The 26,054-nt window shown below is 41.4% G+C and overlaps 1 protein-coding gene across 1 annotated transcript in view; it reads left to right on the forward strand.

The window, feature by feature from the left end:
* The window catches only part of LOC126194666 (beta-galactosidase-1-like protein 2), a 95,137-nt gene that overhangs the window by 42,643 nt on the left and 26,440 nt on the right, over positions 1-26,054 (forward strand). The window contains exons 5-8 of the mRNA XM_049932867.1: positions 6,991-7,138; positions 21,013-21,165; positions 22,315-22,461; positions 25,078-25,265. Of these exons, the coding sequence (XP_049788824.1) occupies positions 6,991-7,138; positions 21,013-21,165; positions 22,315-22,461; positions 25,078-25,265 (636 nt within the window). The remainder of the gene's footprint in view (positions 1-6,990; positions 7,139-21,012; positions 21,166-22,314; positions 22,462-25,077; positions 25,266-26,054) is intronic.

Genomic DNA, 26,054 nt, shown 5'->3' on the forward strand with positions numbered 1-26,054 from the left:
TTGATGAAAGGAGAAAATATAAAAATGCAATAAATGAAGCAGGCAAAACGGAATACAAACGTCTCAAAAATGAGACTGACAGGAAGTGCAAAATGGATAAGCAGGGATGGCTAGAGGACAAATGTAAGGACGTAGAGGCTTATCTCACCAGGGGTAAGATAGATACTGCCTACAGGAAAAGACCTTTGGAGAAAAGAGAACCACTTGTATGAATATCAAGAGCTCAGATGGAAACCCAGTTGTAAGCAAAGAAGGGAAAGCAGAAAGGTGGAAGGAGTATATAGAGGGTCTATACATGGGCAATGTTCTTGAGGACAATATTATGGAAGTGGAAGAGGATGCAGATGAAGATGAAATGGGAGATATGATATTGCGTGAGGAGTTTGATAGAGCACTGAAAGACCTGAGTCGAAACAAGGCCCCGGGAGTAGACAAAATTCCATTGGAACTACTGACAGCCTTGGGAGAGCCAGTCCTGACAAAACTCTACCATCTGGTGAGCAAAATATATGAGACAGGCGAAATACCCTCAGACTTCAAGAAGAATATAATAATTCCAATCCCAAAGAAAGCATGTGTCGACAGATGCGAAAATTACTGAACTATCAGTTTAATAAGTCACGGCTGCAAAATACTAACGTGAATTCTTTACAGACGAATGGAAAAACTAGTAGAAGCTGACCTCGGGGAAGATCAGTTTGGATTCTGTAGAAATATTGGAACACGTGAGGCAATACTGACCGTACGACTTATCTTAGAAGGAAAGGCAAACCTACGTTTCAAGCATTTGTAGACTTAGAGAAAGTGTTTGACAATGTTGAATGGAATATTCTCTTTCAAACTCTGAAGGTGGCAGGGGTAAAATACAGGGAGCAAAAGGCTATTTACAATTTGTACAGAAACCAGATGGCAGTGATAAGAGTCGAGGGATACAAAAGGGAAGCAGTGGTTGGGAAGGGAGTGAGACAGGGTTGTAGCCTCTCCCCGATGTTATTCAATCTGTATATTGAGCAAGCAGTGAAGGAAACAAAAGAAAAGTTCGGATTAGGTATTAAAATCCATGGAGAAGAAATAAAAACTTTGAGGTTCGCCGATGACATTGTAATTCTGTCAGAGACAGCAAAGGACTTGGAGGAGCAGTTGAATGGAATGGACAGTGTCTTGAAAGGAGGGTATAAGATGAACATCAACAAAAGCAAAACAAGGATAATGGAATGTAGTCGAATTAAGTTGGGTGATGCTGAGGGAATTAGATTAGAAAATGAGACACTTAAAGTAGTAAAGGAGTTTTGCTATTTGGGGAGCAAAATAACTGATGATGGTCAAAGTAGAGAGGATACAAAATGTAGACTGGAAATGGCAAGGAAAGCGTTTCTAAAGAAGATTTAAAGGTGAGGAAGTCGTTTCTGAAAGTATTTGATAGTGGTGTAAATAACAAATAGTTCCCAGTCAAAGGTCAACCATTTTCGTTGGGAAGCGGACAATTTCTGGGAGAAAAATCTGAGCAGCTGTACAACATGGACGATAAATAGTTTAGACAAGAAGAGAATAGAAGCTTTTGAAATGTGGTGCTACAGAAGAAAGCTGAAGATTAGATGGGTAGATCACATAACTAATGAGGAGGTATTGAATAGGATTGGGGAGAAGAGAATTTTGTGGCACAACTTGACTAGAAGAAGGGATCGGTTGGTAGGACATGTTCTGAGGCATCAAGGGATCACCAATTTAGTATTGGAGTGCAGTGTGGAGGGTAAAAATCATAGAGGGTGACCAAGAGATGAATACACTAAGCAGATTCAGAAGGATGTAGGTTGCAGTAGTTATTGGGAGATGAAGCAGCTTGCACAGGATAGAGTAGCATGGAGAGCTGCAGCAAACCAGTCTCAGGACTGAAGACCACAACAAACAATGACAAAATCATCTGGGGATAAGTCCTTGCCTGTGTTACAGAAAGTGTATAGCAGTGGTTCATTTTCAGTAAATACCACAAGATGGCGACCTTCGATATCATCTCAGAAACATTTGATAGTGGTGTGAATAACAAATACTTCCCAGTCAAAGGTCAACCATTTTCGTTGGGAAGTGGACAATTTCTGGGAGACAAATCTGAGCAGCTGTACAACCCATAGATTGATGAAGTACCGCCCCCACTACTGTATCACTTGTGTCTGTAGTAAGTGAGATGGGAGCATCAGGGATGGGATGAGCGAGTGTAATGGCCATCTGTAAGGCTGACATGAGGTTATCAAATGCACATGACATATCTGGAGTCCATGTGACCGCCCGAGACCCTGAAGTGTTTTTTCCTGCAAGAGCATCTGTCAGTGGGGCTTCTATGTTGGCAGCATGCAGGACGTGTTTGTGGTAGTAATTTAATGCTCCTAGGAAGTGGCGGAGGCCCTGAAAGTCTTTGGGCAAAGGCACCGTACTAATGGCCTTGAACCAATTGCCGTCGGCAGAAACCACATGGCCCAGAAAAGTGACACTAGTGCAACTGAGTTGTGACTTAGCATTGTTCACTGCAACACCACTTGCTTGTAATAATTGTAACACTGCATTTAAGTGGAGTTAATGTTCCTCGAGTGAGGAAGAAAAATATTAACAAGTCATCCGGGTACGCATATGCAAAGTTTAGTTTTCTGACCAACGAGTCAATGAACCATTGCCACGTATGTGCAGCATTTTTTAGGCCGAACAACATAAACAGATACTCGAACAATCCAAACAGGGTGATGATGGCAGTTTTCTCAACGTCCTCTGGTGCCATTGGCAGTTGGTGGTACGCCTTGTGACAATCAATTTCACTGAAAATTTGTGCCCTGTGCAATTGGGAAGCAAAGTTGTGAATGTTTGGGATGGGATAATTATCTAAAATTTTTCTGGTGTTAAGTGCCCGATAGTCACTGCAGAGGCAGAAACTGTCATCTTTCTTATTCACCAAATGAGTGGGTGATGACCAACTACTAGAAGAAGGGCGAATAGTCTTACTGTCTAAAGTTCATGAATAATAGCTTTGGCATGTTTAAGTATTTCCAGGTTTAAACATCTAGCCTTTGCACATACCGGTGGACCTCCCACGGTATTGATTCTATGGACAGTACCGTTGTTGATCGCAAACACTGACGGGGATGATGGACCCACACCCGATGCAGTATGACTAACCTGTAATGCACACACTTGTGTGTCCCAGGCCATTGGATCAGCAGCAGTGGTGGTGATCCACTGGTAGTCCTTGTCATGGAACTCAGTGGGGTACTTGGTAGTGTCACGGGCACAGCTTCTGTCCGGCAGTAGAAAAGTCACAAGGCATTGGCGGCAGGTGCAAGGAGGCAGAGCAGGGACTGGGAATGGGGCATGGCTGTGTGTGATGTCTGGGAGACCTGCTTATGAGCATCCATGAACTCGGCTTGCATGCTGGCGATGCATAAGCAGAGGGCTTCATTGCTGTCCCAGTTTGTCATTGTGTGATTCAAGAGAGAGCACTGCAACAGCAGCTTCTGCTAGCTCACACAACAGAGTAGCGCTCTTGGATGAGAGGGAAGAAATATTGGGACCAGTGGTATGATCTACTGAGTTAAAGATTAGTGTACCTCATTTTAGGTTAGTTGAAAGAGCATTGGCAAAGAGAAAATCCACCCCGAACATGGGTTCATCCACATCAGTGACAGTGAAAGTCCACTGTCAGGGTGTATTAATGCCCCTTGAATTTAATACCTGTGGACAAAGGTATCACACTAACCTCAGCCACTGTGTCAACTAGAAATGAAAGACAAGTCACTGCATCTTTCATGTACAAGCGTCCTGGCACGTGAGGTGAAGAAGTATTAAGGGACAGGCGTCTTTGAAGTGCAATGCACCCATAGTGTCTGAGTTGCATAGCACTATTAGTTTGGGAACGCACATGGGGAATGACATTTCTTAGCCATATCACCAAAGTGGGAATGGAAATAACATCAAGCAGAATGGCACGTAGTGTCGTCCGTCGAACTGGCTGAGGCCGAAGCGGCAGTGGAGGGGGTCGTGTTTGTAGATTCCTCTGACAGTAGAGGAGTTATGGCGGGGGCTACCAGGTGGCATTGGGTTCACGTGCAAGCGCAGAGCAAGTCGTGCTCACTCTGTACAGAATGATGGAAACTGTTGTGCAGGTGTGCCAACCCCTGAGGCCTGAGGGAACCCTAGGGGGGTATGCGGGGGTGGCAGAATGTTGTAAACCCGGTCTGCGATCTTCAGTTTAGCATCCAGTAGGGCCAAAGTTACATGGAGAAGGTGAATTTGAACTTCTGGAGGAAGTTTGAGCAACCAGATGGTCCAAAGTGTAGCGTCCAGCATACGATGTGTGTCAATCGTAAGGCAGAGATGACGCCAGAGCTGTGATGGGGATCTGGAAACCAGCGACTGATGACTGATGATGAGGTGGATAGCTTCCTCTGTAAATGTGGACAGGCACTCAAGGATGGTGCATTGGGCGAATGCATATTTGTCCGTAGTGGAAGAGTGACGCCACAATATCGCAGATCAGGTCTGGTTCATCATGGAGGTGACATAGCAAGCAAAGGAACTTCCAGTTGTCATCAGTGATGCCGTGTAGCTGCAGGATGTGGTCGACCAAGGCAAACCGTGTGTGTGGATGGTCCCTGTGAAGGGATGGTAGCTTAGGCCAATAGATAAGGGAGTTTTGGCATAACTGTTTGTCGGAAACTGTTACTCCCTGTCCATAGCTCTGCAGCGTAACTAGCTCAGGTGCAGTAGCGCTGTACCAGTTCCTGACACTGTCAGTGGCACATGGCACAGTAGGTGCAGCTGGCTTGACCGTGGTCAAGAAATCAATGAGTCGGGCATTCGATGGAGTAACGTCAACAGGCATAGAATGGACCAGTGCAGAATAGTCACCTGTAGTTGACCGACTTGTGGGAAATGACAGAGTACAGTTTCCAGTCCCCTTCCCTACAGATGCATTAAAATTGTTAAAATCACCTAATGTTAATGAAAAGTTATTGTTCACACCTGATGCTGGCACACATGGCTGTGGGAGTGTAGAAGCACTGTCCTGTTGAGTACAGCTAGCTGGTGTGATCGGAAACTGCGTCAAACTGTTGTGAACACAAGGTGGATAGTTGGAAAACAATGGTGAAGCATCTGTTGGAAATCCTGGTTGGCATATGTGCGGTGTAGCGGGTGGCAAACAATCCATTGTATACTGTTCGACAGTACAAGAGTTCATTGTAGCACTTGCGAATAAATTCGGGGTCACCAGTATGGGTTTAGTGTTGTAGGATTGCCAGATTGAATGATGAACACTATATCACATGTAATAAGCATTATTTTATTGGTCTGAAGCACACATATACAGATATACACCTCTCGATTCTTGGCGCACATGTTTTGCCAAACAAAGATGTTACACGTGACTTTGTCGAAAGTCGCCACATGTCAAACACAAATGCATGAGTAGATAAATACCTTCAAACAAGATGTAGCACATGCTGAAGATTTGTAATGCCCAGGATGCTCTGTCTGTGCAGTCATGGAGACCACTTTGCGAGAGTTGATGAGTTAATACAGGAAAACAGTCATATTACTGTGAGTGATAATGCAGCAGTGAGAAACATTGGTGTCACATCAGCCCACTATATTGCTCATGCATGGCTGCCAACTATTATGGGTGTCTGCAATTTTTACACATTTATCACCTTAATTACAGAGTTGTGGGAAGTTATTAAAAAATTGTGGAAATAGACATTTTACAATTTGACGCATATAAAAAAGTAAAAAATGGTACTGTTTGCCCTTCGCTAATCATGTGCTACTAAAATGTTTTATAGGTTGTAATGATATCCTTCCTAAGCATGCAGTACACATGTCACAAATTATTTTGTCACCTTGGCTCACTAGTCATTGCTATTACTGGGGTACCGATGTTCACAACTTGTTTTCAGTGTCATGGCAACAAAAAACCCAGTGTTCCACAGCCAAAGTCAATACAGATAAAGGAACATTGTTCCTGGTCTGCTATCACTAAATAGCACTACACAGCACTCGTGTTTGCTTTTGCTCTGTCTGTAGTCTTGTGCATTATCTTTATGCATGTACATTTACGAAATAGAGTGAATGAGATGCAAAATTTACAAATTTATCACCTTCTATGAGACAGAGGAGTGCCTGTGGAATATTTGAAATCATAGTGATAAAAATATTAGCCAGAAACATGACTCCCTACAGAAAAATGTTGTGTTACTTTGCACCAGCAGCAATTATGTAGATAAAAAAAAAACTTTCTTCTCCCATTTCTCAATACTGCAGAAACAACTACAGTCAGATATATTATCTGACTCAAGAAAAAATTGTTGTTAGTAAGTTATATGAAAGAATGGTGACAACAAAAACAAAGTATGACACTTTCTGTGAGCCAGAAATGAACACATGCAGTAGGCAACAGTCAGTAGTAAATGTGGATGTGGCAGAAGGATCACCAACTGCAGAGTCGACTGTCACATTCATTGGAAGTGTTAATAACAGTGAGGCTGAAGAACTCTTACTGAAGATAATGATTTGGATTAATTTTAATAAGAAAAATAAAAATTAATATATGATCAATTAAATATATCTCCTTTGTTTAGGGTTGCAAAGTGTCTGAGATACAATGTTTAAAGGCCTAAATCAGGCTTCCAATTTTTAAAATTTTGTGGGGGAGTGGGCCCTCCATACTTGCCATGTAGTTACTGACAGCCTCTTCTCAAGGTTGTCAGCTAAGTTCATGATATACTGATGTTCAAGAAAGTGTATGTGAGGGTGGTTCCAAAAATTTGATATTCGAAATGAAATAAAGGGGCATGGAGGTTTGCAGGGAGCTTTTGCGATATTATGAAGCTGAAGGGAAGGCAATTTTTCAGTGTATTGAAATGGGAAATGAAAGTTGGGTGGATGTTTAACCCACTGAAAGAAGCATATTACATGTTCTAATGAGTGACTTTTTTTATTTCTTTCTTTTAGTTGGAAAACGAATATGGAGCAACAGGTGTCAATGATAAAGAATACCTAGCATTCTTACGTGATCTGTACATCAGTTATGGGATTGAGGGATTATTCTTCACATCTGATTCCCCTCTTGGTAGTGGTGACAGTGGTGCCTTGGAAGGAGGTAACAATACAGTTTTCCTCATTCACAATAATGTAAATGACACTGTAATTTCTCCTTGTCATATGTGGTATTTTGGTACCTTTACCCCAAAGAATATGAATGAATATAGATTTGGTATAGTACATTAATTCTTGCCTATACTACAAAATAAAGACATTACTTTAACTTAACCCATTTGAAACAGTAAAAATTTAAAATGCCCACGTCACAATTAAGTGCCATATGGTGTGTAAGCAACTTTTAAACAGATTAATCCCATCAGGAATGTATTTGCCAAATGCTACACTTTTTATTTCAAATTAACTGTGTATCTTTGTATTAGGACAGTTATCTTCAAGGATCCTCTCACAAAAAATTTACAGGATTCAGTCAGTGTGATGATTTTCCTCTGTTAGCTTTTCTCTGTTCTGTTGCTTAAGTTTCTGCAAATTCCGTTATGAGGGACAGTTGACATTCTACTATTGACATAATCTGCCCCTTAATGTCCAGTGGAGAGTATGAGAAATTAAAACTCACAGATCTATCACAACCCAGGGCTGTGTGAATGGCATGGTGAGATGGGCCCACATCAATGGTGCCCACATGGGGGTGTAGGAACTAACTAGAAAAAGCAATAAAGAAAGACAGTTTAAGAATTAACTGGGAGCAAGAGGTGAGTTATCCTATACTTATGTTACTATCTTCCCCTCCCTTTCCCTCCATCCATGACTGATAACAAACACATGCTCCTATCACAGTATCATTTCTACAGTCTTATTTTGTCTGAGTGGCATATAAAGAAATGACTATTACCCAATAGACATTTGTCACTAACATGGTTTATATGGCAATTGTGTGCTTGGTTGACACAGCTGCTGCCTTCACAACTCACTCTTATTCAACAATGGCAGTTAATGTTGTTACTTCACTACAGGTATTGTACACTCATGTTCATAAATTAAGGATAATTGCAGAATGTGATGGCACACAACATGGCACTACACAAAACTGGTGCTAACTCCCTAGGCACATAGGGAACACACACGACACAGATTTGTAAGTCCACAGTATTGGTGATAAGTTGAGAAAACCATCCCAAAACACTTGTGCTACAAAACGTCACTGTTTCCTGCACATGTACCCTGACATCAATACGGGATATGATCACCATGCACATGTACACAGGCTGCAGAACGGGTTGGCATACTCTGGATCAGGTGGTCAAGCAGCTGCTGGGGTACAGCCTCCCATTCTTACACCAGTGCCAATCGGAGCTCCTGAAGTGTCCTAGGGGTTTGAAGACAGGCAGTGATATATCGACCGAGAGCATCCCAGACATGCTCAATGGGGTTTATGTCTGAAGAACAGGCAGGCCACTCCATTCACCTGATATCTTCTGTTTCAAGGTACTCCTCCATGATGGCAGCTTGGTGGGGCCTTGTGTTCTCATCTATCAGGAGGAAGGTTGGACCCACTGCACCCCTGAAAATGTGGACTTACTGGTGCAAAATGATGTCCTGATACAACTGACCTGTTACAGTTCCTCTGTCAAAGACATGCAGGGACGTACATGCAGCAATCATAATCCCACCTCACACCATCAAACCACGACCTCTATACAGGTCCCTTTCAAGGACATTACAGGGTTGGTATCTGGTTCCTGGTTCATGCCAGATGAAAACCCGACAAGAATCACTGTCGAGACTATACCTGGACTCGTTCGTGAACATAACCTGGAACCACTGTTCCAATGACCATGTACTGTGTTCTTCACACCAGGCTTTATGGGCTCTCCTGTGACCAGGGGTCAGTGGAATGCACCTTGCAAGTCTCCAGGCTAATAAACCATGTGTGTTCAGTCGTCTGTAGACTGTGTGTCTAAGACAACTGTTCCAGTGGCTGAGGTAAGGTCCCGAGCAAGGCTACCTGCAGTACCTCGTGGCTGTCTGCGGGTACTGATGGTGAAATATCGGTCTTCTTGTGATGTTGTACACTGTGGACGTCCTGTGCTGTAGTGCCTGGACACATTTTCTGTCTGCTGGAATTGTTGCCATAATCTTGAGATCACACTTTGTGGCACATGGAGGGCACATGCTATGATCTGCTGTGTTTGACCAGCCTTGAGTTGCCCTAGTATTCTACTCCTCATAACGTCATCAATATGTGTTCTTTGAGCCATTTTCAACACACAGTCACCATTATCACATCTTAAAACATCTGCACACTTACTCACTGCACTGTACTCTGACATGCACCAACACATCTCTGTGTATGAGGACTGCTGCCAGCACCTCCGTACAATGACCGCAGGTCAAATAAACCACATGGTCATACCCCGAGGTGATTTAAACCTGCAAAACCACCCAACAGAGCATTTTTCACCATGTATCAGCATTATCCTTAACTTATGAGCATGAGTGTAGGATCTCAATTTGGAAAGCAGATGCTGAAACAAATATGTGCTTTGACTAAAGGCTTTCAGTGTCTGCTGACAGAGGACTGAAGCAATAGTATTTGAGCTATAGTGCTTAAAAGTACATTGCTTGACAAAAAAAGTGAAGCACACAGAAGTGGAGGAGGAAAATGAACTTCACACACAGAGAAGGTATGTGATGTTTCTGTGATTACAAAACTGAATCAAATTTACAAAGAACTTGATAGAATAAGCCAACTTATCAATGTGCTATTTCACCTCTTTGGCCTGGATGCATGCACTGCTTCAGTTGGGAAGAATTTTATAAAGCTGTTGTACCCTCCTGAAGCAAGCTGGCCTACAACTGATGTCACTGGTCATTGATATCCCAGATACTGGCAATGGAACAGAGATGACATCACAGCTGGGTCCATACATTTTCTATAGACAAAAATCTTGGGATCATGCTCACCACTGGAACATCTCAACATCATGCAGACAGTTGATAGAGAGACATGCCATGTGTGGATGAGAACTGTCCAGGTGAAAAATGGCACAATGATACTGTCACATGAGAGTTGACACACATGAAACCAGACAGTCCATGGCATTCCATTGTGCCATCAGAGTTACCTCATTTATTACTATGCATGACACAAAGCCATACCTACTGGCTCCTCACGTCACAGCGCCCAGAGTAATGTCACTGTGCCTCTCCAAAACCATCATACTCATCAGCGATAGTCATCCAGGGCAGTGCAGAACTGTGATTCATTGCTGAACACAAAATGATGCTACTAAGCAGCAGTCCATGCTTCCAGTCATGGCACCACTCCAAATCCAGCCGTTTGCATTGTGGTTTTAACGGCAACCTGCACATGGGACTCAAATTACCTAGCACAGCTGTTGCTAGACACCAGACAATGGTGAATCCTTCAGGATGTTTATTACTTGTTCTTGTATGGCAGGTGCAAATGTGAAGGAGTTTAGATGTACTTAGTGCTGATCCTCCCTTGTGGTGATCAGATATGATTGACCAGAATCTTGACGATGAGCTTGGCTGGACTCATGCTCCCACGCAGTCCAGCATCAGGCCACAGTCACATCCATCCCCACAAACTCTGGATATTGCACTATCTCACCAGTTGGACAAAGAAAGCCCCGAGATGAGACCCCTATCAACTCTATCATGTGCTGATAATGCTATATCACATCAGTACACCACAACTCTGTGATCATTCAGCATCTGAAACTGTTTGCACCCATTATATACCCTACCAGACCTGCTAACAATACTAAACAACTTTCCATGAAATTAAAAGCAAGAATGGTAACATTAAGAGTACAATGGGAATTCCTCAGTGAAATGCAGAGGAGAGATCAGACAGGTAGAAAGAGTATGTCAAAGGCATCTAAGAGGGGCAAGATTTGTCTGATGATGTGATAGAAGAAGAAACAAAAGTTGACAAGGAAGAGATAGGAGATCCAGTACTGCAATTAGAATTTATAAGAGCTTTGGAAGACTTAAGATCAAATAAGGCAGGAGGGATGGATAATATTCCATTGAAATTTCTAAAATCATTTGGGGGTATGACACAAAATGATTAATCGGTTGGTGTGTAGAATGTATGAGACTGGCAATATACTCTCAACTTTCAAAAAAACATCATCCACACAATTCCGAAGACAGCATGAGCCGAAAAGTGCAACAAATATCACACAGTCACCATACCAGTTCTCCCATCCAAGTTGTTGACAAGAATAGTGCACAGAAGAATGGAAAAAAATTGAGGGCCTGTTAGAAGATGATCACTTTGGCTTTAGGGAAGGTAAAGGCATCAGAGAGGCTATTCTGAGATTGCACCTGATAAAGGGAGCAACACTGAAGAAAGATCAAGACATGTTTGTAGGATCTGTTATTCTGGAAAAAGCATTTGAGAATGCAAAACAGTGCAAGGTGTTTGAAATTCTAAGAAAAATAGGAATAAGCTATGAGGAAAGATGGGTAATATGCAATATGTACAAGAACCAAGAGGGACAAATAAGACTAGAAGACAAACAATGAAGCGCTCATATTACAAAGGGTGTAAGGCTGGAATATAGCCTTTTGCCTCTATTGTTCAATCTATACATCAAAGAAGCTATGATGGAAGTAAAAGAAAGGTTAAAGAGTGGAATTGAAATTCAAGGTGAAGGGATATCAATGATTAGATTTGAGGATGACATTGCTGTCAAGACTGAAAGTAAAGAAGAATTACAGGGTCTGTTGAAGGAATGAACAGTCTAATGAGTATAGAATATGGACTGAGAGTTAATTGAAGAAAGAACAGAAATGAGAACAGTGAGAAACATAACATCAGAATTCGTGATCATGAATTAGATAAAGTTAAGGAATTCTGCTACCTAGGCAGCAAAGTAACTCATCGTGGGTGGAGCAAGGAGGACATTTAAAGTCAATTAGCACTGACAAAAAGAGTATTCTTGGCCAAGAGAAGTCTACTAATGTGAAACATAGACCTTAATCTCAGGAAAAAAATTATGAGAATTTATGTTTGCAACACAGCATTGTTTGGTAGTGAAACATGGACAGTGGCAAAACTGGAACAGAAGAGAATCACAGCACTTGAGGTGTGGTGCTACAGAAGAATATAGAAAATTAGGTGTAAAGAGTTGATCAGGAATAAGGAGGTTCTCTGCAGAATTGGCAAGGAAAGAAATCTATGAAAAACACTGACAGGAAGAAAGGACAGGATGATAGGACAGCTGTTAAGACATCATGGAGTAACTTCCATGGTACTAGAGGGAAAGGGTCCTCTCAGCCTTGTGATGCAATCTGAGGAGATAATTGATTGAGAAGTAGTGGCAGTGAGAGCACCCCTGTATAATGCATCCAGATAACACCATTGGCAGATGACAACATGGCAGTTGCTCCATCCCAACTGTCTATAGCCAGGACAGTGGTTCTTCCCTTTTCCTGCCAATGCTTTATGATGAACAAAAAAATATTTCTTTATTATATATCATATCAAATAATGGAATATCCGGGTTGGAATATAACAGTATTATGAAAAGGATAGTTACTACTCACCATATAACAGAGATGCTGAATCACAGATAGTCACAACAAAAAGACTGATGGAAGTGAGCTTTCAGCCATTGAGGTTGTGTCAAAATTAGATAAAACACACACACACAAATGCAACTCACAAACACATGACCACAGTCTCTGGCAGCTGTAGCCAGACTGTGAACAGCAGCACATGACGTGAAAGGCAACCAGATGGTGGGGCTAAGGAGGAGGCTGGGGCAAGGAGGGGGAGGGATAGCAGGGTACAGGTGGGGGACAGTAAAGTGCTGCTTGTGGAAGCATACGGGGACGAAGAGAGGTTAGGGTGCAGTCTTGAGGTTAGATGGAAGGGGGAGGGGAAGGAGCAAGGGTAGTGGAAAAGGAGAGAAGTAAAAAGACCAAGGATCCATTGGTGGAACAGAGGGCTGTGTAGTGCTGGAATAGGAACAGGAAAGGTGTTAGATTGGTAAGGACAATGATTACCAAAGGTTGAGGCGAGGAGTTTTAGGAGAATGTAGGATATATTGCAGGGAGAGATACCACCTATGCAGTTCAGAAAAGCTAGTGTTGGTGGGAAGGATCCAGCTGACACAGGCAGTGAAACAGGCTGTGAAACAGTCATTGAAATGAAGAATCTCATGTTGGGCAGCATGCTCAGCAATGGGGTAGTCCAGCTGTTTCTTGGTCACAGTTTTTGGTGGTCATTTATGTGGACAGACAGCTAGTTAATTGTGATGCCCACATAGAATGCTGCACAGTAGATTGCATGGCTGTTTTCACAGGTAGCCCTGCCTTTGATGGGATAGGTGATGTTTGTGACCAGTCTGGAGTATGTGGGGGTGGGAGGATGAACAGGATAGGTCTTGCATCTAGGTGTATTATAGGGATATGAGTCATGAAGCAAGGGGTTGGGGGCAGGGGTTGTATAAGGATGGATGAGTATATTGTGTAGGTTCAGTGGTCGGTGGAGTACCACAGTAGGAGGGATGGGAATGATAGTGGGTGGGACATTTATCATTTCATGGCATGATGAGATGTAGTTAAAACCCTGACAGAGAATATAATTCAGTTGTTCCAGTCCTGGATGGTACTGAGTCACAAGGGGAATACTCCACTTTGCGGGACTTTGAAAGATGGTGGGCGACTTGAAATAACGTGTGGGAGATCTGTTTTTGTACAAGGTTGGGAGGGTAATTATGGTCTGTGAAGGCCTCAGTGAGACCCTCAGTATATTTCAAGAGGGACTGCTCATCACTATAGATCGGATGACCATAGATGACTAGGCTGTATGGAAGGGACTTCTTGATATGGCAGCTGTCAAAGTGGAGGTATTTTTGGTAGTTGGTAGGTTTGATGTGGACAGATGTACTGATGTAGCCATCTTTGAGGTGGAGGTCAACTTCGAGGAAGGTGGCTTGTTGGGTTGAGTAGGACCAGGTGAAGCGAATAGAGTAGGAGGTGTTGAGGTTCTGGAGAAATGCACATAGGGTGTCCTCATCCTCAATCTAGATCATGAAGATATCATCAATGAATGTGAACCAGGTGAGGGGTTTGGGATTGTGAGTGTTTAGGAAGGATTCCTCTATATGTCCCAAGAAGAGGTTCTTCATTTCAATGACTGCTTCACAGCCTATGTGATCTGGACCCTTCCCACCAACACCACCTTACCACCTTTTCTGAATTGCAGAGGAGAGAATTCTCCCTGCAGTATGTCCTACATTCCTGTAACCCTCCTGGGCTCAACCTTCATTAATCATTGTCCTTTCCCATCTTGCCTCTTTTGTGTTCCCATGCCAGCACTACACAGCCCTGTCTTCCACCAATGCACCCTCAGTCTTTTTACTTCTCTCCTCCTCTGCTACCCTCCCCTCCCCCCCGCCCCCTCCTCCTCCATCTAGCAACTGCACCTAGCTGCCCTCCCCTCTCTCCACCTCATCCCAGCACACTCCCACAAGAAGCACTTTTCCATCCCCCACCTCTACCTTGCTATTCCTCCCCCTCCCCACCCCAGCCTCCTCCTTACCCCCCCCCTGCCTCCCCCTCCTATTTTTGACAAAGGCATGTTGGCCGAAGGTTCACTTTCTAACAGCCTTTTCATTGTACCTATCTGCAACTTAGAATCTCCACTATATGGTGAGTAGCAACTATCCTTTTCATAATACTGTTACATTCTATCCCCTATTTTCCATTGTCTGATTTTCCTGTCGGCTTTTCTTCCATCCTGTAACCCAGAGCTTTTCTCCTTTGTCATTATTTTCTAATGCAATACTATATTCAGTTTCTGTCCTTCTTTCTCTCATTTCCTGTGTTTCTCTTATCACCTTACAAACCACACTGCATGCTCTACCTATGAGCCACAGTGTATCAGCTATCTCAGCCACACACAATAGATGATGGCTACAAGACCATGCTGATTGTTGGTGCCGTATCTCATACTCCACATTACTCCCACCGATATCCTTTATCCTTCACCTTCAAATTGATCCCTCTTGCTATGTCACTCTCCTGTATTTTTGTGTGTTATTTTCCATTACTTTCCTGTGCCACATGAACTTGTATCTCATCCTACCAAGCCTTCCACAAACTCCACTCCTTCTCTTTTCTATTCCAGTTTGCACTTACTAACTTCATCTAATCTGGTGACATCTGCCATTCCACTTCTTCACACCTATCCATCCACAGACCTGCAACCTACATTATAGTCTTTTTATTTATGTTTTCTTTCATCTCATTGTGTCTTCACACCAATTTCAGTTGGTTTTCATCTTTCCCTATTTGTCTACTCCATCAGTTTTCATTGTATTTTCCATTAATTAATCTGTTTCATCCTTTTTGTAATTTTTACAATGTGTTTGAGTGTATTTTTGAGAATTTTTTGGATGTAACTCTACATTATTACATATTTTTATGCATTTTTATCCACCACCATGGATCCTTGTTCCCTCCATTTGCATCAATACAGAAAAGTTTCCTTATTCCTAGCCAGAACCCAGTCCCACATATTGTTCCTGCACTGTTAGTTGTCTCATGGAATCCACAGAAATGGCCTAACCATTAAATTACCAATTTCCAATTGCCACCCTTCCTTCCACAATTACCACCATCTGTTCATATTTTTTCAATCATTAATCCTCACCAACATAGCCCTGCAAAACCATATCAGTCAAGCCCAAACCTCCTTGCAATAACTTCTCTCCATCCACAAAATTCTCCTGCAGTGGTCCCCCAAATTCCTGCATCCCATGACACACATTGAAACTCGTGGCCTCCAGAAGCTAGAGCAACATGCACAATATCACCTCAAAAAACTCTCCACCCTCTTCACTTCCTACTTCTGCCTTGGGCTACCACTATTCACCATCTCACAACCTAACAACCTCTCTCATGTCCCCTCATAGCTGACAAACCATATCTCGCAGACCTACTACATTTACCTGATCCCCAAAAACTCACTCCCACCATCATCCAGAATCCAGAACCTAAACAGAGCTGAAACACAGTCATGAACCTTTCCTCCAAAAGCCTTAGCCCCACAGAAGTTGTCCTTTACAAAGATCTCACCTTTTGCCCCACTCTAAAATTAGATCATGCAAGACTTATTCAAGACCTTCTTTCCTTCTCCTGATCCCTACACTGGAAACACTTTTTTGCCACCAACCCTACCAATCAGACTCAACCAGACCAATGCTGAACCCTGCCTGGCTCAGTTCACTCCTCTTTCCAACTGTGATCCACCCCTAATGCTCCTAAATCACTCTTGTTAACTTTCCAGAATTTCTTAACTTCAAACCGTGCCACACCATTCTTCCCCAAATCCCGCAACATGCAAACTAACATTATTTCTGCAGAACAAACAACAAACCACCAGCTAAAGGAAGGATTATCATAAGGACTACCTGGCAGAAGGACTCTGGCAGTTGTCAGATTCATCCACCTACAAACCCATCTAAGTGACACCATTCCAGAAGTCCAGCAGGATCTCCAGTCTCTCCTCAAATCCTTAGACCCATCCCAGAACCAATCCCCCCCCCCCCCTTCCCCAGAATCCATTGCTCTCCTCACTCACTGCATTCCAGCCTTTTACCGAACCACCCGGGGTGCCCCATTGTGGCTGGTTACTGCGGCCCCACTGAGAGAATCACTACTCTTGTAGACCAACATCTACCTACCTTGTATTACACACAACCTACCCTCCTCTATAAAGGATACCAAACATTTCCTTTACTGACTCTCCACAGTTCCTGTTCCTTTACCACATGGTGCCCTGCTCATCACTACCACTAACGTGTCCCTTTACACTAACATCCCTAATGCCCAAGGCCTTACAGCTTTCCCAGCACCTGACAGATTGCAGACCAACAACTGCCTTCCTTCTCACTGTGACCAATTATATCCTATATCCTAACCACCCACCTCCTCGCAGTTGACCTCCACCTCAAAGATGTAGCTCACTACATCTGTCCATATAAAACCTACCAACCACCAGCAATACCTCCACTTTGTCAGCTGCCACTGATTCATACCAATACGTCCCTTCCATACAGCCTAGCCACCAGTGGCCACCTCATCTGTAGTGACAAGCAGTCCCTCTTGAAATATACTGAGGCTTTCACTGAAGCCTTCAGATAATATAATTACTCTCCCAACCTTGTACAAAAACAGATCTTTGGTGCCTTATGTTTTCAGTCACCCACCAGCTCCGAAAGTCCCACCATCCAGCCACAGAGGAACATTCCCACCCATGAGTGTAACAACTGAATTACATTCTCTGCCAGGATTTCGAGCATTCGGGAGGACGACGGTTCAATCCCATGTCTGGCCATCCTGATTTAGGTTTTCCGTGATTTCCTTAATCACTCCAGACAAATTCCAGGATGATTCCTTCGAAAGGGCACGGCTGACTTCCTTTCCTAATCTGCCGAGACCGATGACCTCGCCGTCTGGTCTCCTCCCCCAAAACAACCCAACCCAGGATTTTGACTGCCTCTCCTGTACCCTGAAATGATAAATGTCCTACCCACTACCATTCCACCCCTTACACAAGATATACTGCTGCCCACTGAACCTACACAATATATTCGTCCATCCCTACACAACCTCTGCTCCCTACCTGTTGCCTGATGGCTCATATCCCTGTAAAAGACCTGTCCCATACATCCTTCCACCACTAATTACTTCAGTCTGGTCACAAACATCACCTATCCCTCAAAGACAGGGCTACCTGTGAAACCACTCACGCAATCTATAAGCTAAGCTGCAACCACCATGCTGCATTCTACGGGGACATGACAACTAACAAGTTGTCTGTTTGCATGACTGGCCACTGAAACACTGTGGCCAAAAAATAGCTGGACCACCCCATTGCTGAGCACACTGCCCAACATGATGTTCTTCATTTCAATGACTGTTTTACAGCCTGTGGTATCTGAATCCTACCCACAAACACCAGCTTTTCTGAATTGTGCAGATGGGAACTCTCCCTGCAATATATCCTATGTTGCCATAACCCTCCTGGCCTCAACCTTCATTAATCATTGTCCTTACTCATCTAACCCCTCCCCTGTTCCTGTTCCATCACTACACAGCTCTCTATTCCACTAACACACACTCAGTCTTTTTACTTCTCTCCTTTTCCGCTACCCCCTTCTGCTCCCCACCCCCTACCCCCACCTCCCTATCTAACCTCCTGAGTGCACCTAGCTGCACTACCCTCTCTCCACCTTTCCCCCTGTACCCTCCTCTCCCCGGCCTCCTCCATATCCCCACTACCCCTACTAGCTACTACCTACCAGCAGACAGAGGTAGTATTGTCTAGGTGGTGAGGTGGTGCAGTGGATAATGTTTTGGGTTAGCATTCAAAAGATCAAGGGTCCAGTTCTGGGTCGAGACATATTTACTTTTATTTGCCAGTTTCATTCTGCCACATAAACCTTTTCTTAAACAACATTCATCTGACATTTACATAGTACATCCCTAACAAAATTTAGTGGATCTGAACATGGCAAAATTAAAATTTGGTACTCATCAATGGGGCTATTGGGGGAAGGTGCATAAAAAACAGGTTTGGAATCTTTTAGCTGCAGTGGTGTGAAAATATTCGCTTCCATGATGAAAACGATTGTACTTCCATTGCTGTGTTCATAGTATGTAAGTGCAAATGTTTTGTAAAAGATCCGCTGTAATTGCTGTATGATGGTTATGATGCCAGATACCATACCATGTAGGCTACATTTAGCAAATAAAAACAAATTTGCCTCAATCCAGAATCAAACCCTATATCTCCGGCACTACCCACTGCATCAACTGCACAGCAATGCTCATACCTTCTGACAGAGGTGGTTACCATACATGTGTTTAAAGTGTTGCCAGATTGCCAATCTTTGATGTCCATTTACTGCCGGAAATATGCACAGGATGAAATTTTAGACAAACATTTTTGCATTGTTAGTATGTGAGGAATCATGTTGTGATGTCCAGGTGCTCAAATATCTCTTCAGCCTATATATATATAAATTCTGCTTTCGTAACCAACGGTTGCCTCGTCAGGAAAGAGGGAAGGAGAGGGAAAGACGAAAGGATGTGGGTTTTAAGGGAGAGGGTAAGGAGTCATTCCAATCCCGGGAGCGGAAAGACTTACCTTAGGGGGAAAAAAGGATGCGTATACACTCGCACACACACGCATATCCATCCACACATATACAGACACAAGCAAACATATTCAAATATATATACAAATGTGTTTTACTTGCCACAGCCCACCTTGCAGATTTTCAAGCAAATGCTGACTTCCATAACTACAATAACTGAAAAAGCACAGCTCTATATACTCAGCAAACAAAAGGAATAAACACTCAAAGGCATGCGAGCCACTTTCGTGCATAACTTTACACAAGACTGCCAGTCAACATCAGAAAGCTAGAAGATGAAAACAAATTTAAAGCAGAATTTTAAAAATTTCTACTCAAACAATGTTTCTACTTTGTAAATGACTAATTAGGCCAATAAATATTTCTGGGATATATTTGTATTAAGGCAAAACTGAAAATACTGTCTCTCAACCCTAAACCTTTTTTTATTCGCATTATAAGGGACAGCTGTTATGTGATAAAAAATCTCTACCTAATTAATGTAGTGTATACAAGGACTTGCTATCTAGGGAGGACAAAAGTAAAGCCCTATGGAAAACAGACTATGGAGTTATAATACCATAAGCATAGATGTATATAAAGTTGATTTACTATGTATTTTATGAATCTGTATTATTTGGTGTTACTATGTACTGTATGATCTTGCATTATTCTATGTTACTATGAATTGTCAAACATTTATAGTTTCCTATGAATTTGCATGTACATCTGGACAACATCCACACAATATTTGTTGTCTATGGATGGAAAAAAAACAAGTAGCACAAAATGCTTCAGGAAAATTAGTTTGTAGAAAACTGGAGGTGTTAAAGTATCTTAAAAATCTCATATTTCGGCTGTCAAGATCTGATGATAAATAATTCCTTATTTACTACTAGTTTCAATCTTCAGACTATCTTCTGGTACCAAAATTATTTACAGCAGACTACATGGCAACATTGCCATGGTGTGAAATAAAATAAAAGCTATTCTGCATTCCTAGTATGCAGAGCACCTCCACTCAAGAAGTTGAAACACCATCATAATAGTACTTGAAGATTAACTGGGGATGACAGCATGAATAATTTGTGAATAAATACCTGGCAATATGTGCAAGTGCCAGAAAACTGATATCATACAATTCATCAACTGAAAGTGTTTCAATCCTGTCCATGGCTACTGTAAACAAAGTGTAAAGGGTGAAGATTATTCACGAGATGACAACAGAAGCGTCATTGAAAAGGAGAGTGTACTGTAAGAATCACTGGAATAAATGTTTTATGAACAAGACTAATATGTTTTAACAATGCCACTCAGTAAAACTATAAATGTTTGACAATTCAAATGGCTGTATTTTTTGTAATACTGGTACAGGAACATTCACCATGTACTGCATTCATCACTAGCACTTTCCATCATCTAGCACGGATATTTTAATCCTGTGATCATATGATGCTCTGTCAACAAACACATAAACAAGACTGAAAACATAGCTGAACTTTTAGGCTGCAGTGCCCAGGCAACATATATGGCTCGGATAACACAGTCATGCCTATACATGTGATTTTGTTCATCAGTTCAGAATAAGGACATTGACTGGAAGTTCAGTAATGTTTTCAGTCTCATTTATGTGCCTGCTGACTGCTCAAGCCTCCACTAAATGATGAGTGGTTACTTCTATTGCTTCCATTACTTGTATTCCATCCACAGATTTCAAGCATCATATTAACTCTAAAAGTGAATATAGTGTTTTTAAGTAAAGCAGATTATTAATTCTTTGTGCTAATAGTGTTGCAGACAGCAAATTTCCAGGACAACCCAGAGGGTCAGCTTGACAGGCTGAAGGAGTTACAGCCAGATAAACCATCAATGGTCATGGAATACTGGTCAGGATGGTATGACCACTGGATGCAAGGCAGTCACTCAACTACATCAGTAGAAAGTATGTGTTCAAAATAAACCAATAACATGTGTTAGTTCACTGCTCATTTGTTTCTGATAAGAATGCTGCATGTTCTAACACATAAGAAACTTCTATTTTCAGGTGAAAAATTGTAACATACTTGCTGAACGATTTCTTAGAGTTTCAAGTTTACCTGTAGAATAATTGAAAGGTAAAACTATCAATCCAAAGATTAGTTTGAACACCAAAGTGCTTTAGTAGGCATGACCCAGCCAGTTATGGTGGTGGTGGGGAGGGGGGGGGGGGGGGATTCACCTACAGTTTCTCTTTAACATGTACTCCAAACCATGGTGCAATTCATCAACATTGTCAGAGATGAAAGTAGTGACTTCAGTGAGGGATAAAAACAGTGATAATAAATAGGTGACAAAATGCATAACAAATGCGATTAATGTATAGCCATTGGTAATGAAAACTCACGATTCATATTTAATTTAAATGCATTGTAAATATGAGATTGACTGAAAATAAATTATGGAAAATAGATGGCCCTAATATTGCCAGTAGTGATAGAGAGTATCAGTTATTCACTGGTTGATGGTCAGTGTTGATTACTTCTTGTTACATAGTTGCTGTAATCTAAAGCATCGAATTTGCACCAAAGCAACAGTGGAAAAGAGAGCTAAAAAGAGCATGCAAAATTGCAAAGGATAATCCTTGGGATAAGCAGGAATCACTATAATGCTTTCAAAGCCAATGGCCAAATGTTATCATACATTTGAACACTGCCTGATACGTGCAGTACTGGTCAGTGCAGGTTTTGAACACGACTAAATTAAAATATCTTTTTTATTTATGAGTTTTGGTTGGCATCTTTGGCAGACAGCTTACTTTTGGTTGTTTAGTCTGCATTGAAATCCCATTTTCACGCAAAATACTTTGACAATTGATGTAGTCATCCCCATCACATGCTTTTAGGAAGTCTCATGTCTGTGCATATTGCCTTGACCAGCTTGGATGCCAGAACACATGTTTGGAGTTGTAGCCAGTGCCAGGGATCACTTTTTGATTCCTAGAAGAACAGCTAATTCCATTATGTTTCAAACACACTGTACAATGAACTAGTATTATTAAAATTACTTTTCTATGTGGCACATATCTAAAACATTGCTTTTTTAAATTAAAAAGCTTTCCGTGATGTCCTGGAGAGGATCATTACATATCCTGCATCCTTCAACCTCTACATGTTCCATGGAGGCACAAGCTTTGGATTCATGAATGGAGCAAATGTTGGTTCTTCATTCCCTACCTATAGTCCAGATGTTAGCAGCTATGGTATGTATGAATCTTTCTTTTTTACACTTAGATATTTTATTATATAAAATAACAGTACAATGAAAATAAATATGTTTTCACTATCCAAAATTTAATATTAACAAAAATAATCATTTTCTGAAAACATAATGTAACTGGATGAAAAAAAATCTACTTACCAAGTGGTGTCAGGAGAAAACATACATAAAGTTTAAGAAAATGTGCAAACTTTCAGAGCCAGTGCTTCCTCTTCTGGCAGAAGGGTTGAAGGGGAAGGAAGAGTGATGAAAGAAGAGGGCTGATGAGGCTTAGAAAATGGGGAGAGTTTGGTGAAATCACCCAGGAACCTGGGTCAGGAGAGACTTACCAGATGGGGTTCTCATCCCTGAAAAGTGGACTAACGGTTCTCATTTCTGAAGACATACTAATGGAAGCTTATGGGAGTGGGCTTGCAAGAACAGAGGATACGTTAGATGTGTGGTGTTGACCTGTTTAGTTCAGAAGGAACTGGTGTTAAAAGGAGGATCCAAATTGCAGAGTTTCTGAAACAGCTATTGAATCCACTGGTGTTATGGTTTACACTTCACATCTACACCAAGGAACCTTGTAGACATTATGAAATTACATTGTGAAAACATAAGTCATTCCTTGGTTTGTTTATTAGAACATAATGCACAAAACACGCAGGTGAATTACAATTTCTTTGCTTTGAAAGAGATAAAGTTAACACTGGTTGGTCCTAATTATAACAGTGCACTTATATGAACATTGTTCTGCCTTGCAGCTTCTGATTGCACAAACTTTCTGGCATCTGATCTGCATTAACTGTATTTACATGTAGCTAGTTAGTTGCCTTGTCATATGAGCTGAACTGAAAATAAGCCACTGGTGTCCAAATTTTGTAAGCAGTTTCCTGTGACAACAGTAGTAGTGCAAATTCTCTGAATAAATCAGAACTGTGGAAATTCCTAAAGAGTACAAAAATATTTCATACTTTCATTTATTTTATAGTTTCATTTTTCATGTTTTGGGGGTTAAACAACTAAATTAATGTCATCTAGAGATGTTTGATAATGAGACATGATTTTTGTAATGAGAGCATTAAGTTATGGTATAGTGAATGTTTTTGTGTCAAAAACTTTGTCTTCTGATGCAGGAGATATCTTCACAAGCTATAAAGATGCAGGTAGTAGATTCAAACTTGAACAAGCTGTGCATGCTGAACAGTTTGTATATTATAACAGAACTGCAGCTCTATAACCCATGATGACATCTCCAGCATTAGAAGATGAAACAATAGACACAGAAACATATCTTAGATCATGGGCTAATGTCCACATAACAAAAATCATCAAGGATGTTAACACTATCCACAAAAGCCTACAAAGAAAGAAACATTCAGTCACATTCAATCAGTAAGCAGAGGTAGTTATGGGTAAACCGTTTTCTTGATGTTAAGTATACACATCCTGTAATGGCTGTACTTGTGATTTTTTTATGTGCTACTGTAGCTGGTTAGTATCAGAACTGGTGTCAAGAGAGGAATTGACATAAAATTGAAATCGACATGATGATCAATTAAAATTTGATTGTTAAAACAACTAGCGGGTCTTGTGATTGATACTCATGAGGACAGTTATGTCAGTCTGATAACATACTGACACTCATGCATATGGGCTCCCCCCCCCCCCCCCTACCTCTTTCCACTCCCAAAGAGAAAGTAGTGTCCATAGTGCATGCCAATTGCACTAACTGTCCAGTGCATAGTATCTTCCCATGGTAAGACTTTGGGCCTCTGCTCCCTATAGAGGATTACATCATGAATTTGATATAACCAGCCAGTAATAAATGAACAGTTGTTTTTCATCTCTGATTTATTCCAGAAGCAACCAGTTTTGACTTTCCTTTATGCCATCATCAGGTTCTCTACGTAAAATAGTGGATGAGCCAGACAAAATATCATGCAAAAGCAAACCAGCATATGTAACATGGCTAGACACTCATAAAGAATTTGAGCAAAATTTTGAATTTGAGTATAACTACCTACTTCCAGACTAAGCAGATCCAACAATGTTTCATTTTTCACCAAATGGTGATGGCATTTTAAAGTAATGAAGCACATTTCAAATTTATTGTTCTCCTTTGGAGAAATGTTGTTAATACCACAATGCAGACTTTCATTCCCTTGAGTGTCCACTGTGTATGAATACTATCAGTCACTTGACAGACTTGGACATCTTATTGCTCAATACATTACCATCCACAGGCAGAGAAAAAACAATCTCATGCAACGTGGTAGGCTATAGCACACAGTTATTATGCATACCTCATTACAAAAGTCCTTGTTGAGTGATTTCTGAAAGTAGAAAAAGAACCTGCACATATTAAGCAGTTGATCAGTGGCAGTGATCAGATGGAATTTTCTTGTCAGCAGTATAAGTAGTGTGCTTATTTTCTAACAGGTGATTTTACTAGCATGTTAATAATTCATTCAAGAATGTTCGCATGTCATAAATCTGTCAGAAATTAGAAACTGTTATCTGAATATACATGATGGTGATTGTAATCTCTAATACATGGCACTACCTATGAAGTCATGAGCAAAGAAATTTTACAGCATTTATTATTTGATTTCAGATTATGATGCACCACTTTCTGAGGCTGGTGATTACACTGATAAATACACAGCAGTGCAAGAGCTTTTGGAGCAATATGCACCTAGGAAATTCCTCAAAGCAGAAGCTCCAAAAGAGAGTGATAAACTGGCATATGCTGATGTTCCACTTGTTGGACAGTTGAGTTTGGATGAATTAGCTGCACAAGTGGTAATCTTATCTGCTTTTACTTTTGTCATTATCTTAAATGTCGCCTCAGATGAAAGAGATACAGCAACCAATTTTAATATCATTAACCCTCCATCAAATATGTCTGCTGGATTTAGTATCTTGCTAAGGCATTACTGTCACAAGAGTTAAATTAAATAAAAAGAAAGAAAAAAAGATAAAATGTAGCATATCACATACTACCACTCAGTCCTAAGTTTTCACAGTACAACAGAATATGCAATCATTAACTAACTTTTTGGACTAAGAATAATATACCTTTGATAGGAAAAAATGATGAAAGGTAGCCAGTGAGTCACTACTACATGGTGTGTAGACACATATACTATTATACTGTTTTAACTAATTTAGAGGGACTTTTCTCTAGTTTAAATACACAGTCTTCCACTTATAACCACACACCATGGCAATGATGACACTGATCAGCTACAATTGGCATCTGGTAACTGGGAAGGGGTAAGGAGGACATGTGGAGGCAATGGGAGGTAGCTGAGAGGAAAACAGGAGCATTTGGGGGACCACAGTAAAACAAAGAGTAGAGAAAGTGAAAATTACAAAACTGAGTGGGAGTGGGGGAAGAATTTTATACATCTTCTTCTGTAGTGGTAAATCCAAGGATTGGTTTGCAACAGCTACAATGGCAGCTTGTCTCCATTCTGTGTGTCTTTCAGCTTTTCTCTTCATTTCTTTATAGGTGTTACATCCCACATCTTTCACAATTTTATCCATGTACCTCAGTCATGGTCTTCCTCTTGGTCTTTTTCCCTCGAC

This window comes from Schistocerca nitens, chromosome 7 (assembly GCF_023898315.1).
Source record: "Schistocerca nitens isolate TAMUIC-IGC-003100 chromosome 7, iqSchNite1.1, whole genome shotgun sequence".
Taxonomy (NCBI): domain Eukaryota; kingdom Metazoa; phylum Arthropoda; class Insecta; order Orthoptera; family Acrididae; genus Schistocerca; species Schistocerca nitens.